General features: G+C 40.1%; 1 protein-coding gene across 23 annotated transcripts in view; it reads right to left on the bottom strand.

Annotated features, from left to right (window-relative positions):
• The window catches only part of USP15 (ubiquitin specific peptidase 15), a 137,527-nt gene that overhangs the window by 31,119 nt on the left and 93,493 nt on the right, over window positions 1-12,915 (bottom strand). For 11 of the 23 annotated variants that reach the window (XR_010592739.1, XR_006175557.2, XR_010592641.1 and 8 more), the window contains one exon: window positions 587-760. Coding sequence is in view for 10 of the 23 variants with exons in the window: in XM_005303165.5 (XP_005303222.2) it covers window positions 587-760 (174 nt within the window). In the remaining 13 variants the exon portion in view is untranslated. Of the gene's footprint in view, window positions 1-586; window positions 761-7,893; window positions 7,986-10,574; window positions 11,227-11,446; window positions 11,611-12,153; window positions 12,434-12,915 lie in introns of those variants that run through there. The other 12 variants (XM_042855019.2, XM_042855178.2, XR_006175661.2 and 9 more) reach the window with 12 other exon arrangements.

Below are 12,915 nucleotides of genomic sequence, written 5' to 3'. Positions count from 1 at the left end.
TTTGTAAATAAGAAGAGGGCAGAATTATGTCCTGTAAATGTGAACAAACTTGTCTGTCTTAGCAATTGGCTGAACAATTAGGAGGACTGAGTGGACTTGTGGGCTCTGAAGTTCTACATTGTTTTGTTTTTGAGTACAGTTATGTAACAAAAAAAAATCTACATTTATAAGCTGCACTTTCACGACAAAAAGACTGCACAGCAATACTTGTATGAGGTGAATTGAAAAATACTATTTCTTTTGTTTATCATTTTTATAGTGCAAATATTTGTAATCCAAAATAATGTACACTTTGATTTCAATTACAACACATAATACAATATATATGAAAATGTAGAAAAACATCCAAAATATTTAATACATTTCAACTGGTATTCTATTGTTTAACAGTGTGATTAAAACTGCGATTAATTGCAATTAATTTTTTTTTAATTGTGATTAATTTTTGAGTTAATTGTGTGAGTTAACGGTGATTAATCAACAGCTCTAATTATTTGTTATATGTATTATAAGTTTCATATACTTCAGCTGTGAAAACAAATTCACTGTATACATTCAAACAAATTATAATTTAAGTAATACCAACCTTAAATGCTCTTGGTGTGACATAGCTGTATTTTCCTGACCACATTTGCTTGATGAGCTCTGCATACGCTTTTGCTATTTCACCTCGCATTCCTAAAGGATTGTCAAAATTTAGCTCGTCCTGATATTTGTCATTTAGGAAGTATTCTGTTAGTGGAGGAGTGTTGCTCAGACACTGTGAATGGAAATATTAAATACTTAAAATAAAAAGAAGGGTGATTTTAATTAGCTCTGCAAAAAATGCTCAATCTTTGTTAAAGTAGCCATTTTTCTGTAAGTCAAATATAATAAATATTTGCCTGTTAATAAATGAACTATAATACCTGCAGGAAAGAAATTACAACATTCTGTAGAAGCAGTAATTATGATAGGTATTGCAGCCATATGCAGTGTATTTGGGGATCACACGTTGTATTACATTTATGAATATTTTATGTATCATTGTGGGTGAGAGATTGTATGCAAATCCAAGATGGGATAGATAGCACAGCTCCCCTAGGAAGTAACAACAGTAGGGAAAGATTATGAAAGTCCCTGAGATTGTTAGCAGCTCCAGAGAAGTACTTTCCTCTAGAGTGGTTTGCATATATTGGGGTTAGTACAGTCCCAGAAGAAAGGCAAAGGTACAAAGGAAGAACTTGGCATATAACAGTTGAGTTTAAAGTATCAGTGGCTAGCTGTGTTAGTCTGTATCCACAAAAACAACAGGGAGTCCAGTGGCACCTTAAAGGCTAACAGATTTATTTGGGCATAAGCTTCCGTGGGTAAAAAACCCACTTCTTAAGATTATGCCCAAAAACATCTGTTAGTCTTTGAGTTGAGTTTAAAGAGACTCAGGGCATTCTTTCCAACTGACATGAACTTTTGCCCGAGGGGGCAGCCAAGCCAAGCCCTTGCTGAAGGGTTGGAAGCTTTTTAACTTGCTAAAGCCTTGGACAATTTCTGGTATGTTTAGTGTAAGTCCTTTTATTTATTTATTTTCTATATGCTTTATGGCCTGAATAGATGTACTCTGCTGTGAAAGAGCTGTGTGGTAACTTGCAACTGTTGACATACACTGTTCACCGCCCTTGGAGAGAGAGCAGAGTTTAGGTGCTGTCTGTAGTCAAACTGGCTTGCTGGGGATATCAAAAGTGAACTGCAGGGGACTGTGACCTAAAATCCTTGTCTGGAGAGAGAAAAGACAGACAGAGATTCCTGTCCAGGGAGATGACGGCTAAAGGCCTGAAACCCGAACTGGCATTCCCAGAGCAGACCCATAAGCTTTTGAAAAGCTTCAAAAATAGACTCCAACGAGAAACTGCTGAACTTGAATTAATATGCAAATTAGACAATATCAACTTAGGCTTGAACAGAGACTGGGAATGGCTGAGCCATTACACACATTGAATCTATTTCCCCATGTTAAGTATTCTCACACCTCTTGTCAAACTGTCTGTAATGGACTATCTTGATTATCACTACAAAAGTTTTTTTCTCTTAATTAATTAGCCTCTTAGAGTTGGTAGGACAACTCTCACCTTTTCCATGTTCTCTGTATGTGAATATATATCTCCTCACAATATGGTCCATTCTATGCATCCGATGAAGTGGGCTGTAGCCCACAAAAGCTTATGCTCAAATAAATTTGTTAGTCTCTAAGGTGCCACAAGTACTCCCTGTTCTTTTTGTGGATACAGACTAACACGGCTGCTACTCTGATACCCAACACATGTAATGGTTTTATACCAAGCCTAGTTGCTACAGTGGCAGTTGTCATTACTGGCACTACCATGAGGGATGGCTTTTGAAAAGTTTCACCGGCAGAATACAGTATACACTTCAAATGCCCCAAGAACAAGCCATAATAGAGATTAAATATTGTGTTTCAAAATTGAGTCTCTAACTTCCACCAACCATGGGAAAAGACACTGTTCACAAGTATTTACTACAGCTTGTTTAAGAACTTGGAAGACTAATAAACTGGCTTCTCCTGGCCGAAGCATCAAGGTTACAGGAATGATAAGAAAATGAGATTATTTACGTGGATGGACATGTCAAAATATCAAATACTAGTACAGTAACAGCAATGGACTGATATTCTATCTTTTCCTGACAGAGCCAATCAAATTCAAACCTAAAGACAATTTCTCATCTAACAACTTTCAATGAAAAGTGAAGTGACCTTTCTCAGTAATTCTCAGTGGGTGGTTAGATCAGCTTCCTTAAATTTTGAGAGAGACTAAATATTTTTATGAAAATGTTTCTCTCTTGAAGAGATTATAGACAGGAGTTAAATCAGCAGGACTTCAGACATCAAATTCAGATGTGTACTGCAGATAATTAGGAGGAAGCCTACCATCCACTTGTCCCATTTGACCTGATGAGAAGATTATGCACTGGGGAACATTTCTGCTTGGGGCCTCCCAAATATCTGTGAGGGCCCGGTAGCGAGGTTGAAGCAGATGGGGGTGGTTGTCTGTGCTTATAGTCCCTGCTTCCCTTCTTAAACAGGTTCTGGCATAGCCAAGACCCGGACTGTTTGCTGAGGTCTGAAGTGCTTCCTTGAAGGTGCTGGGACATAGAGGCCCATCCATCTACTCTGAGAAGAGGGAAACTCCCTCCAACCGAAGGTCCAGAAGGGACTGTTGAACCTCCAGTGGTAGGCCTGAGGACTGGCACCAAGAGCACCTTTGCATGACTACTGCTGATGCAATAGTTCTGGGAGCTGCATCCACGGTGTCAAGGGCAGGGAAGCCCTAGCTATAGCCTTCCCTTCCTCCACCAGAGTGGAGAATTTCTATTTGGACTCCTGGGGCAGCGAGTCCTTAAGTTTTGAAATGGATCCCAGACGTTAAAGTCAGACCTCCATACAACCAACGCCTGCTGGTTGGAGATGCGGTGGGGTAAATGGCAAGTAGAATAAACCTTTCTACCAAAAAGGTCTAGTTTCTTTGAGTCCTTCGCCTTGGGGGTCACACCTTGCAGCCCCTGCCTGTCTCTTTCATTGGCTGCAGAGACCACTAAGAGACCCAGGAGGGGGATGGAAATATAAGTACTCATACCCCATGGTGGGAACAAGTACTTCTTCTCTTCCCTCTGAAGTGGGAGGGCAGAGAGGACGGCATCTGCTATAAGGTTTTGATTGAACCGATACTGGTCTCGTTGAGGGGTAGGGCCACCCTCGACGGGGCCACTCCAGCGAAGATGTTGACCAGGCTGTGGGAGGAGTCTTTCAGTATCTCCAATTCCAGCCCTAGGTTTGAGGTCACTCTCTTCAATAGATCCTGGTCAGCTTTGAAGTCATCCAGAGGTGTCGAGCCACCCATCCCTGATGCTGCCTTCTCTCGGGAGGAGGAGGTCTGCACTGGCAGGGAGCCCTCCGCCTCTTCTTCTGCTCTGACCAGATCCTGCTGTTCCAGGTCTTGAGTATCTGTACCAGGCTCAGTACTGATTTCCAGGTTGGATGCTGGTCGGTGTGACAGAGGAGCCCTTCCCTCGGACACCACCGAGCAGAGTAGTGGCTTCCGTTAACAAAACGCCAATTCAAGACTCTCAACCTGGGACATCTTAATATCTTTAAAGTCATCAGCAAAGTCAGTTACAGCAAAAGAATTACTAAAAAAAGCATTGATTAAGGAAATAGTAACGAAAATTAGAACACTGAGCTTTTTTTGGTTAGGAACTCTGGCATATAGGTCAGACTCCAAGATTTAATACGAGTTAGTCCAAAACTGTGTGTTTTAAGCTAACAATATTGCTGAATACATATTGCTGCTCCTGAAAGGAAAAACAGGTCATGATAGTGCAAACAACATGATGCTCACTTAAATTCTGTAGCTCTTGATGTCAACAGGCCCAAAGCTTATTGCAGCATCACAGGACAAACAAACCAACCCAAACAAACCCAAAAGCAAAATCTTTCAGCAAGGTTTACCTGTCTACACGGAGCTTTGGCAAATAAATAATATCACAGAATTTTATTTACCAATCCTGTGTTTCTTTAGAGGACTCAGTCCCAAGGATACAAGTAATCTGCCACTGCTGATACTCCCAAAATACCCAGTGTCATAGAAGAATCGAAGATTACTGTTTATCCCATGTTAATATCTCCACACCTCCAGAGGGGGGAAAAAAACTTCTATGGAGAGCTACACAATTTTTTTTTTTTTTTTTTACACCTAGAAGAACCAAAGATTCTTCAGTCATTAACTGCTCAAAGCCAAGAAATAGTTAATACATGACTATGGCTAATGCATGTTTTTGCTCCTGAATGATAGAACTGGTAGCCTACCTGGACATTGGAGCCACAAATATTGAAGACATTTCTTACAGTCAGTGGCAGCAGATAGTTAATGGTAGAAGAGGCTCAGCCCTTCCAAATGTGAACCCTGCTGCCCACCTGTACAGTCCAGATCAGCAGGCATAGCTCTGCCTCCTGTGGTGCCATAGCCAGCTTGGCATTGAGCTGCCTGACTGCCCAGCAGCAGGACAAACCAGGAGAGTCCCCAGAGCACTGCAGCGGGACGAGTTGAATCTGTGGGGCCCCACAGTGATGCTGCAGGCAGAGTCCATCTTGAGCACAACCAGCATGCAGCAAGCCAGCCCCATCCCTGGTACAGTTGCAATGACTCCGTCCCTGTGAGTGGAGCTGGGGTTAGTGCCAGTGAGGGAGAGAGGGATGGAGGAAGTGAGACGGAGGTGGAAGGGGACTGCAGAAGATGGAACCAGACACAGCCAGCTGTGGCCATTGGCACTGTTGTCCCTCCCACCCTGCCCCTTGGACCTCCACAATCCCCTTACCACAGAACCCCAAATAACTCTTCCCCGCCACAGACTCCTACCCAACCCCCAAATAACCCATCTCCCAGCTCCTGCTTAAACCCACCATCAATCCCCCTGATCTCATCTCCAAACACACCCAACCTCTTTGCACCCTCCAAATAAACCCAAACCCCACAGAACCTCCTCCTGCCACAGCCCCCCACTGATCTCACCTCTCCATCATACCAACTCCCATCTCCCCAAATAAACCTACCCCATCTCACAACTCCCCAAATGCATCCATAAAGCATCACCCTGCCAACCCCCCTGCCACCGCTCACCATCCCAAGTCCCATTTCCCAACAAACCCACCTCTTAAAACCTCCTCTATAGTCCCCCCCCCATCCCTCAAACCACTTCCCTGTCACAACCTCCCTCTTCTCCCCTGCTGCCCACCCATACTTACTCCCGCAGTGCCCTTCTGCTGTCCTCCCAACACCAAAATCCATATACCTTATAAATCACCCCAAATACCTCCAAGTCCTGGCTTCACCCGCCCCTCTCCCTTTAACTGCTCTAGTTCCCTATGGCTCATCTAGAAACCTCCCCTCCCCCAATCCCTTGATCCCTGGTATTAGCATCTTTTCTTCACTTTGGAGTGTTATGTGGGGCTGGTGACCATCCCTCCCCCCATCTTGTTGGGGAGGTCAGTTGGCTAGTCCCCCATCATTCGGAGCCTGCCACAGTAAGTCTGCAAGCGGCAAGAGCCAATGAACCAGAGCATGGAGCCGGGTCCAACAGGAGCTACTGCTGCTGGATGAGTGCATGGTTGGCTCATTTTCCTTCCACCATGGGCTCTTCCCTCCAGGTTGGGACAGAAACTGCAACACCTCCCCCACCCCAGAGAGCAGGATCTGACAGTTTTACTCAGCCTCCCCAAAGAATATTTTCCACCAGCGGTCTATGTTTACACCACTTGACTAGGAAATGAAATTGGTATATATACATACACTAATACAACTTAAACACTGTCAAGGCTTGCAGGTTTAAAATGCAACCTTTTGGTATCTGTTTATAAGTCAATACCCAAAGAAGGGAAGAGAAAAGATAGGAAACTTTCCAAACAAATTTACCAATGCTTTTTTCCTCCTTAAAAAGTAGCCAGGCAACTACTGTATGAGCACCACTGATCTCAGAAAAGTTTGATAAGGAAACATCTCAGTTTCAAATTTTCATGGGATAAAAGAAAAAAATACCTCAAAAGTAATTTTCTCTTCTTTATCAGTGAATTGGTCAGAGCGCATAGATTCCACTGCAGTGTAAGATCCTTAAAGCATTTGTGATTTAGTCTATTTTAGGTTACCCCTTGGGATTTTTCCATCAACAAACCTCAACCTGACACAATAGATTTGTACTACCACTATTCTGTTGTCATACTAGAAATGCAATATATTGGTGACTACTAAAAAAAATGTATTATGAAATTAGGTCATATGCCTGGGATTGTTGCCCAAGTGTCACATACTTCACCTACGGTAAAAAAGTAGTTCTCTACATCAACTTTCAGAGCAAGTTTCTATTGCAACTGTATGGCAATGCCATATATATTTCTTTATAAGGTGCACTATCAAATACATGCAGCATTTACTACTACTATTTTTTTTTTTTAAATAAATATCTTGGCAAAGTTACCTGGGATCATGAGTAACTCATGTAACTGAACCCTCAATTTGTCAGGCAGTATAATCTTATGATACAAATCAACTTGTGAATATTCAGTGCCATATCACCAATTGCCTTCAAATCCTTCTGTCCATGGGCGGTCACCCTATTAATTCATACAATTAAACTGGAATTTTCCCCAGTACCTGGAAAATAGCCGAAGCAATCCCCTTCAAAAACAAAGTTGGTTTTTTTGTAATGTGGAATTTTAATCACTTCTTTTTAGTGCAGTTGCTCCACAATGCTCAATTATCAAGGTGACCAAATATGCTCAATACGTTAGTAAATCAGTAACGAGAACAGGAAAGAAAACAAGCTTAATTTTTTAATTACTTGGTGTGACTAGTTTAATATCTTTGCTAACATGAACAAAATGTATAGTTTTCTAAAACCTCAATAAAAAAAGTGATTCCCCCTTGTTAATCATGATCTCTAATTGACTAGTTTTAAATTTAGGCAAATCCAGATCAGATACATTAGCTCAAGAGGATTAACACAAACTAACAATAAAAAATAATCCTGTTTCCATCAGACTATTCCAATGCAATTTTGTGATGAAGCTGTCTAGCTATGAGCAAAAAAGCATTTCTCTCGGGACTCAAAATTGAAGTACGAAACTGTTTTTTTTTTTAAGGGTAAGTCCAGTTTGCTTACTAGCCATGAGCAACCATTCTTCTTTTATACACTAGCATAAGAAGCAATCCAGCAGGTAAGCCATATTCAAGTATAGTATTTTTTATTCCAGTTCTGCACCCAAAGGTTGCACAAGACCAGAGGAAAACAACTTCCTATGAAATCTACAAAATGCAATTTTTGCAATTCAGATTCACCAATCTTTCTTGCCTTTTCTCTTGTGAAGTCAGGTAGACAAAGCAGTCAAAGATTGTTACTTGTACTTGTTCAGCTTTTCTTCATGTGTCCTAGTCAAAGCATTTCTAGAAAATAAAGGTAAAGAAGCAAACTTTCTGGATGTCTCACCTTTTGTACAGTTACAGTAATGGATCTTCACAAAAATGAATTTACAGATGAGAAATATTTCTGACATCAGGCAAACCTCAACAGTTTTAAAAATTCAGTTCAGAAGTTTATCTGAACATTTTGGGTGATTAAGATTCTAAAGGCAGAACCCAATGCTCACTTATTATTTTGCATTAAGAAATCAAGAAATGTGTCTGGTTGAGACATGACATTCTTCCTCAGCAAGAATGAGTGAATGGGTGAGATAATTTGCCTTGGTGTTTTTTCAACATAAGACTGCTTTGGTGGCAGAGACAGGAGTTCTAGGTTTGGGGAAACCAAACAAACATGTACATTACAGTCATCTCTTGATCCTCTGCATTGTGATCAATAATGCATCTAGTCATAGGTAGAATTCTATCTGGTTGACTGAAATGTTATAGTGGAAGGTTATCAACACTACTACCACTTGCTGGCTTTGGACATGACACAAGCATTTTTAGGAAGTAGGTTAAATAAAATGCAAGAGTCCTCATCTGTTTCTGCAGCTTCAGCTAGGAGAGGTTTGTCCTGGAAGCAAGGGTCTAAAAGAGCAACTAACAATTTTTGAAGTTTGGAGACTTGAATGTGTTTTTCATGACAGAATATGGTGCTAAAGATGGATTACTGGGAAATACAGAGCACATTTCTGAAGTCTATGACAGACAACCACACCTGATGATGCAACCAGAGATACTGGAATGACCAGATATTTAGGACTCTGACACCACTTGTCTTTCATCTAGCTAAAGACAGGATGGTAGATTTGGAATGTCAAAGGGTTTGATTGTGCAGACAGAGCTGAACATGGAGTGTGGTCAACAAAACTAAAAAGATGACAAATTAAAGTTTCAATCTTTATATTATTTGGACTTGTGCCAATGTTTATTATTACTAAGTGATTTTACCACTTAATATAAAATTTTGTTTTGGAATGCTGTAGATGCAAGTCACTCAGTTTTCCTGGATTTGCTGAAACAAAATATTTATTGATTGAAATGCATTTGTTTTAATTGTAGAATGCTATTAGCATTTCCACAATTCCCTTTTCACAGAAAAATCTTGGAAGCTTGTGTCTGCCGGAGATTTTACTTTTTAAATTATGCTTACTCTTTTTTGACAAACCATTTGTTGTGCCTTTTTTTTTTTTTTTGGTTTGATGGGGTGGGCCTACACTGAATTCAAATTGAAAGAAAGAATGAAGTATCTCTCCACAATCAATCCAAGTAAGTAGAAGATGACAAGAAAGACCTGGGATTTCTCAGGGGTTTTTGTTAATTAGTTTTGTTTTAGTATTTCAGAACTAATAATTGACAAACAAATTCTTGCAGGATCCAACTTAAGAGTTTGTAGATAGTAGTGAATAAGGAAGTGTTATTTACCCCTTCACATAACACAGGAAACAGGTGTCACTCAATGAAATTAACAGGCAGCAGGTTTAAAACAAAAAACATAAGGAAATACTTCTTCACACAAAACAGTCAACCTGTGGAACTCATTGCCATGGGATGTTGTGAAGGCCAAAAGTATAACTGGGCTAAAAAAGAATTAGATAAGTTCATGGAGGATGGGTCCTTCGATGGCAATTAGCCAAGATGGTCAAGGATGCAACCCCATGCTCTTGATGTTCCTAAACCTTTGACTGCCAGATGCTGGGACTGTATGACGGGGACAGGTCACTCAATAACTGCCCTGTTCTGTTCATTCCCTTTGAGGCATCTGGCATGGGCCACTGTCAGAAGACAAGATACTGGGCTAGATGGATCATTGATCTGATCCAGTACAGCCCCTCTTATGTTCTTAGTTCTGGTTTAACTGAAGAATTAGTAAACATATTTACACATATTGCCTATTAACCTATACCTTTAACTTGATGTGCATAGGACTGGAAGGAATCTCCTGGATCATCTAGTCCAGTACCCTGCTGCAGGCAACGCTGTCATATAATCCCATTCATAAATGTATCCAGTTCCATCTTAAAACTACTTTGGTTGTTTACCCCCAACTACTCATTTTTTTGGAGGCTTTTCTAGAACCTCACTCCTCTGATGGTTAGAAACCTTCTTATTCCCAGCCTAAATTTATTCATGGCCAGTTCATAACCATTTTTTCTTGTGCCAACATTTAGCTTAAATAGCTTCCGCCCCTCCCTGGTGTTTACCTCTCTGATGTACAGACTAATTATCAGGGATTCTAGCTTTCAGTCATTAAAACCCCCAACATTCTCCAATAACCTCCTCCCCACCCGAAATCCGCATTTTTCCACAATTAAAATGAAACGCTGAACTTTACTTTCCCTAGCCACAATATATATAGATATCAGTTGAACACAAGTTTTATTGCTATATTTAAAATCTTTAAGCAAGTAACTTCGAAGCCTACCAGTGCCAACCATTATAATGAAATAAAATATAATTGCAATGTATATTTCTTACAGATACCAAATACTTCTATACTATATTTTCAGATTTTTTTTTTTAAATGCACAAAAATAAAGTGAAAACTGCTTTTATATAAACATTACTCACTTTATGAGTTAGTCCTGGTTGTTAAAATAGAGTTGCAGCATTCCAGCCACATTTTCGTCTTTCAGACATTGGTGCTGAGCACAGAAAAGAACCCCAAGTTGGCTGAAACTTCGTTCCATGTCAGCTGAATATACAGTCAAGTTGGAGGAGAGCCACTGCATGTTTCACCAGGTTGGGAACGCGATCTCCAACAGCCTCAAACGTTGAGGGATCCTCAACGTTTCCAAACAGGTCTTTGGCAATCCCTAAATACACTAGCCATTCCATGTCGCATTCTTCAGACAGCTTTAATTGTGATTTCAGTTTCATAATCTGTAGAAGCAGCAACTATCTGTTTAGCATCCAGTGCATGAACATCATGGAGAAAATCAATTGCTGGTTGTTTATTTTTTAGGTTGTACTGCCTCAGTTTATCAGCAGCATTTTGAGCAGCTGCAGATCCAGTCGCATTATCAGTTGATGATGTAAGATACTCCAGCCATGAAATTAAGTCGTTTTTTTGTTGATAATCACGGCAATTGAGTTTCCTTTCAGGTCCTTGAGAAGGTGCTGTATGTCCTCTTCAAAGAGAGTTCGTACATAACGGGAATACAATTGATCTGATTTGGGAATGGCATTACCTTTCAACGTGCTTGCTGAAAAAATCTCGGACAACAGGTAAATCAATTTTATGCAGAGGAATGTCTTTTACACACATTCAAACAAAAACTGAAAGTGACAGTTTCATGCTGTTCTTTGACAGTTGTAAAATGCTAGAATGATCCAGTCACAGTGCAGTTTCTTTACTGTCATCAATGGCCCTGCTGTTTCAGCCTCTTGCTTTAGTTTATTTTCATTCAGTTTATGTTTAGTGCTTTCCATGTGTTCTAAAATTGTCTGCATTCAAACGATCTACAGCCTTATTGCATCCAGTACAGAACAGCACATTACCATCAACGTGAAATTTGTCCTTACCAAGCTCAGTGACATGGTCTTTAGGGGTGATTTTTAAAGTTGTCAGCATCTTTTCAGAACTTTAATTATTCATGTCTGGAGGCTGAAGTGAAATTTGAGATGCATTAAAACACAAATCCCAAAACGCCGTTGAGTAACCTCTATTCGCCGAAGCAGTTTATTGGTGTATATTTAGCTATGTAAATTTAACATAATCAAAAATCAACTACAAGAGGGGGAGGTTGTGCAAATTGAATAAGTGACACTGGTACTTTCAGTAAAATTTAGTTAATATAGGTTTTTATTTTTTCACGAACTGTTAAATCTAAAGATTCTCTGTAAAAATGCAAATTCCATGTTTTTCTGTGGTGAAAGGATTTCTAGGATCCCTGGTAATCATATCACCCTCTTAGCTTAAACCAAACTCTTTTAGTCTTCTCTCATATAGGCTTTCCAGTTCTTCTGGTCATCCTAGTAGCCCTTCTCTGCACCTGTTCCAGTCTGAATTCATTTTTCTTGAACATGATGATCAGAATTGCACACACTATTCCAAATGAGGTCTTACCGATGCCTTGTACAGTGGCATTAATACTTCCCTACCTCTACTGGAAATACCTCATCTGACACATCCTAGTATTGCATTTACCTTTTCCACAGCCATTTCACATTGGTGACTCAGTCTTCCTACGGTTCATGTCTTTCTCCTCCATTGCTTTCAAGTAATGAGCCTCAGTTTATAGCTGAAATTCTTGTTATTAGGCTCTTAAGTACTGTTAAATTTAATCCAATTTATTTGACTCCATGCCTCAAGGTCATCCAATTCTTCCTGTATAATATTCCAATCCTCCTCTGTATTGACGATGCTTCCCAGCTTTGCATCATCGGCACACTCCATTGGCACACTCCTACTTTTTGAGCCAAGGTTACTAATGAAAATATTAAACAAGATCTGTTCCAAGACGGATACTTGAGGAACTCCACTAGTAATCCCACACCAGCCAGAGAATTCTCCTTACAGGAAAATCCATGTCTCCCTGTTAGCCACTTCCTTAACCACCGTACCATTTCGATCCTAAACCCCATATTCTCTAGTTTAACTAATAATTTCCCATGTTTTACCATATCAAGTGCTATACTGAAATTCAGACAGATTAGATTTACTGCATTTCCCCTTAAATATACTTCTTATTCTTGCTCTTCTTCAGTCATATAGTAGCACATCCAATTTGAGATATTTATTAAAAATGCTCACTACTGAACTTGCAATTTCATGTGCCATTTGTTTCAGTATTTTAGGATGGAGATTATCCAGCCCCGATTTGAGTGCATTAAGCTCTCTGAGTTTTGCTTCCACCTTGAATGTGGTAATTTCCATGTCTATTCACTCATTTCCATTAGGTTTCCTGCC

Source organism: Chrysemys picta, chromosome 1 (genome assembly GCF_011386835.1).
Source record: "Chrysemys picta bellii isolate R12L10 chromosome 1, ASM1138683v2, whole genome shotgun sequence".
Classification (NCBI taxonomy): Eukaryota; Metazoa; Chordata; order Testudines; family Emydidae; genus Chrysemys; species Chrysemys picta.
Note: the sequence above shows the minus strand (reverse complement) of the source record. Positions and strands in the feature narration are given on the sequence as shown.